General features: G+C 39.6%; 1 protein-coding gene across 1 annotated transcript in view; it reads right to left on the minus strand.

Moving 5' to 3' along the window:
• Positions 1-3,964: 3,964 nt before the first annotated feature.
• The window catches only part of LOC105526715 (chromosome unknown open reading frame, human C6orf229), a 3,977-nt gene continuing 3,434 nt past the window's right edge, over positions 3,965-4,507 (minus strand). The window contains exon 2 of the mRNA XM_011962802.1: positions 3,965-4,487. Coding sequence (XP_011818192.1) covers positions 4,060-4,487 — 428 coding nt within the window. The 3' untranslated portion in view covers positions 3,965-4,059. The remainder of the gene's footprint in view (positions 4,488-4,507) is intronic.

The following is a 4,507-nucleotide window of genomic DNA, read 5'->3' on the forward strand; positions in this document are numbered from 1 at the left end:
ATGTATAGAATGCTAGTATATGTTAAAGATGAAGAAAGGGATAAATGTATATTTTCTCGTATATAGATAGAATACTTCTGGAAAGATACAGAAGCAGCTACTTCTTTTCTTTTTATCCTTACATGAGTTTATACATTTTAATTGGTTGCATGTATGCTTCTTTTCCATATCTAATGTTTTCTTCCTGGAGTAGGAAGCTCCAATAGCTGTAACACTTCTGGTTTTAGTGGAGATGAGGGACTTACCTGATTAGTGACTTTGGGAAGAACAAACCTCATATGCTTGCCTCAGCTCTTCCCTTCTTCATCTGGGGAGTGAGGGCTTGCACAGAGCACTGATGTTCTCAGCTGCTTCTCTTGGTTCAGGGACAGGCTGAACTCAAATTATGAATCAAGTGAAGAATAAAGACATCATTGGACATGCAAATGCTCAAAACATTTACCTCCCCTTCATTCTCAGGAAACTACTGAAAAATTTTCAAATTAAAATGTTGGAATGAACCAGGAAAAGGGAAGAGATAGTATACAGGAAACAGGCTTCAAGATGAGAGGGGTAATGGGGGGTCCTGGATGTTGAAGGGAACCCCTAAAATACTGTATTTGTTAGCTATAGGGCAGACCCAGATTGGAGCAAGAAGATGGTAGAGCTGGAACTGACAGTTACTCGATGCATGATTGTATTGAGAGATGTTAGACATATAGAGGAAAGTGTGGGAATAAAGTAGTGATAGGTATTCAGAAAACTTAAGTTAAAAACAAACTCCACCCGGGCACGGTGGCTCATGCGTGTAATCCCTTTGGGAGGTGGAGGCGGGTGAATGGCGAGGTCAAGAGTTTGAGATCAGCCTGGCCAATATGATGAAACCCCATCTCTATTAAAAATATGAAAAAATTAGCTGGGCATGGTGGCACCGTGCCTGTAGTCCCAGCTGCTTGGGAGGCTGAGATAGGAGAATCACTTGAATCTGGGAGGCAGAGGTTGCAGTGAGCCGAAATTGTGTCACTGCTCTCCAGGCTGGGTGACAGTGCGAGACTCCATCTCAAAAACAAAACAAAACAAAAGAACTCCAAAGAAAACAGAGTTGTGGAAAGAAGGAAATGTAATCATACTATCCTGTATGACTTAGCTTTGAAAAATACTGTTAATCATATTGCGTTTTAATTAATTAATTTATTTATAACAGAGCTGGGTCTTGCTATGTTACCCAAAACTTAATTTAAAACTTAATTTTAAAAGCATTAAAAGGCTGAATGTAGTGGCTGATGCCTGTAATCCCAAAACTATGGGAGGCCAAGGCAGGCGGGAATGCTTCAGCCTGGGAGTTCGAGATCAGCCTGGGCAAAATAGCAAGACTCCATCTCTATTTTAAAAATGTGTGTGTAAACTTTTCATATCTCTATATACACACACACATATACACACATATATATACATATATACATATATATATACACATATATATGAAAAAGAAATTAGCAGGGCATAGTGGCTTGCACCTGTAATTCTAGCTCCATAAGAGGCTGAGGCAGGAGGATTGTTTGAGCCCAGGAGTTCAAGGTTATGAATGATCTATGCCTCCAAATTTTCAGAGGCTGATTTAAGTAATAACAAAACTCTGGTCTCCCATTTAGCCAGCTCTACGTGTATTAAACTCTTTCTCTATTGCAATTCCCCTGTCTTGATAAGGTTCATAGCTCAGTAGCATGAGCTATGATTACACCACTGCACTCCAGCCCGGATGAAAGAGTAAGAGGCTATCTCAAAATAAATAAATTAATTAAATTAAAAAAAGAAAAAAGAAAAAAGTAATTCCTGACAGTAATTCAGTATCTAAATGGAACTTCCAGTTTCCAACCCTTAATCTATTCCTATCAACTAGATTCTAGTTGAGAAACTCTACATTCCACGCTTCACAGAACCACAAAGAATGGAAATGCTCAGCAGAACATAGCTTTTTCTGGTCTAAGATCTGAGAAAATTCCCCTCCAGATCCTTCTTAAGGAAACCCCATCTGATGATGTGATTAGCATCCTCCACAGCATTCCTGTCCCAAATACAAGTGAGGATCATGAATCTACATTACTTTTTTTTTTTTTTTTTTAATAGCCCCCTCTGTGTCTAACACTATGGCACAGGTCAGTCAAAGCAAGTCTGTGAAAGATGAAAGCACATAATTCAATGTTATGGTTGCAACTAAAGCTAGAGAAGCTAGATTCTCTAACTATAGTTAGAGAATCAGGTACATATCCCTTAGGTACTTTTCTGCCAATATTATTTTTTTGAATAAAATTTTTGATGAGATTGGTTAACACACATAGAGTGCAGGTATTCTGTTGCAGATTTTGTCTGTAGTAGACAAAACAGAGAGAATAACATCTTTTTATGAAAATCTAAGAGCCTACCTAACTTTAGGCATTGGAACACACGTGCTCCATCTCCATCCAGACGTTTGTGCCAGTGGAGTTGCGGGCTGCTGCAGGTGGAGGTAGGCAAGAGGAGTGCCAATTCCAGTGCTAACCCAGTCAGCCCTAGGTGCCACCAGATCATGCTCTGATAGCTCGAGAACCACCTCAAAAGCACCACCACCGGATGTTCTGTACTGAAATAGGGCTGAAAGGATTCAGGTGGGTCAATAGTGCCTGCTGAAGGAGGTGGCTGTGGGTGGGGCTAGGATTTGGCTTTTCTGGATGCCTTGGTTTAATGTCATCTAATAACTCCCAAAGTGCACCATTGCTCCTAACAGTTATATACATGATGCATCTTCTGATGAATTTCCATTTTATGAACTTAATTTTTATGAGGTCTTTTTTAACTTTTAATAATTTTTTTTTACCACACAGAAGCATATGGTTAAAAAAAAATGCCAGCATATATTTTTTTCCAATGGGAAATCAATTATAAAATACATATTTTTAATCAACTTCAAAAAAAAGATATATTAGAAAATAAGAGTTTCATGATTTAATGGTAGACATTGAGGATATACATTCTCTCTAGCCTTTGTATAATAGGTGGCAAAAAATGATATTCCAGTTCTGTAATTTTACAAGTGTTCATGTAACTGCCCCATGAGTTCTTCTTGCTCTTTGCCCAGACAGAGCACATTTATCAAGACAGGGGAACTGCAATAGAGAAAGATTTTAATACACATAGAGCTGGCTAAATGGGAGACTGGAGTTTTAATATTACTCAAATCAGCCTCTCTGAAAATTTGGAGGCTAGGGTTTTTTAAGGATAGCTTTGTGGGCAGGGGGCTAGGGAATGGGGAATGCTGATTGGTTCTGTTGGGGATGAAATCATAGGAGGCTGGAACTTATCCTCCTGTGCTGAATCAGTTGCTGGTTGGTGACCATAAGATCAAAAGAACCAGCTTGGCAGTCTGGGTGGTGCCAGCTGATCCATCAGAATGCAGGATCTGAAAAATACCTCAAATACCAATCTAAGGTTTTTCAATACTAATCCGTAGGTGCAACTGGGGAGGTTGGAATCTGGTGGCCTCTGGCTGCATGACTCCTGAGCCATAATTTCCAATCTGTGGCTAATGTGTTAGTTTTATAGAAGCAGTCCAGTCCCCAAGCAAGGAGGGAGTTTGTTTCAGGGAAGAGTCTAGGTAATCATCTTTGTTTCATAAACTATGAACTAAATTCTTCCCAAAGTTAGTTTGGCCTATGCCCAGAAATGAACAAGGTCAGCTTAGAGGTTAGAAGCAAGGTGGCATCAGTGAGGTCAGCTTTCTTTCACTGTCAGATTTTTCTCACTGTCATCGTTTGTGCAAAGGTGGTTTCATTCATATTCCCCATTGTATCTAACGGCGTGCTTTAACATCTTTATTTCCTAAAGGGAGAGAATACACTCATGAGCAAGCTCAACGGGCTCTCTTTATGAGGTATTTTAAACCGCATTGCTTTTCTGAAGTTTGATTATTGCCGTTAACTGTATGAAAATCTATACAGAACTCTTCAACTACAAAGGAAAACATCGACTTTTATTGTTTATTTCAGTTTTCCAGGGTAATACAATGGCACAGAGAGCTGCAACATGTAACTGGATTTAGAGAAACTAAGTCCTGTGAAAACCAATTAGGAAATACAGCACTTTTGCGAAATTATCTGTCCATCCAGACCAATTCTCAGCAGACAGCATTTGCAAGTGATATTTTAGAGCCCTGTGCTCTTTAAGCTCCTTGACGTAAGACAAGTTATTGCATGTCATGACAGAGAGAACGTAACAAGTCCAAAGTTTAAGGAGGAGGTAGCTGTTTATTTCACTTTTGATAGTAGACTCGAATCTGCCTTCAAAAAAATGAACGAGAATAGGAATAAATTGCAGACTTTGGGCTCTTTTCTGGCTGACAGGGTTTAAGTAACACCAGCATGCCACACTCTGGAGCAGCAGGATCTTTATTTTTGGTGCCACCTCCTCATCTTGCAACAAGTGAGCCACTTCTTTCATGTACTCAGCTGCAAATTTCCCAGCAGGTGGTCCTCCTGTAAAACAAGCATTTGCA

This window comes from Colobus angolensis, unplaced genomic scaffold, assembly GCF_000951035.1.
Source record: "Colobus angolensis palliatus isolate OR3802 unplaced genomic scaffold, Cang.pa_1.0 Scaffold6, whole genome shotgun sequence".
NCBI classification, from domain to species: Eukaryota; Metazoa; Chordata; class Mammalia; order Primates; family Cercopithecidae; genus Colobus; species Colobus angolensis.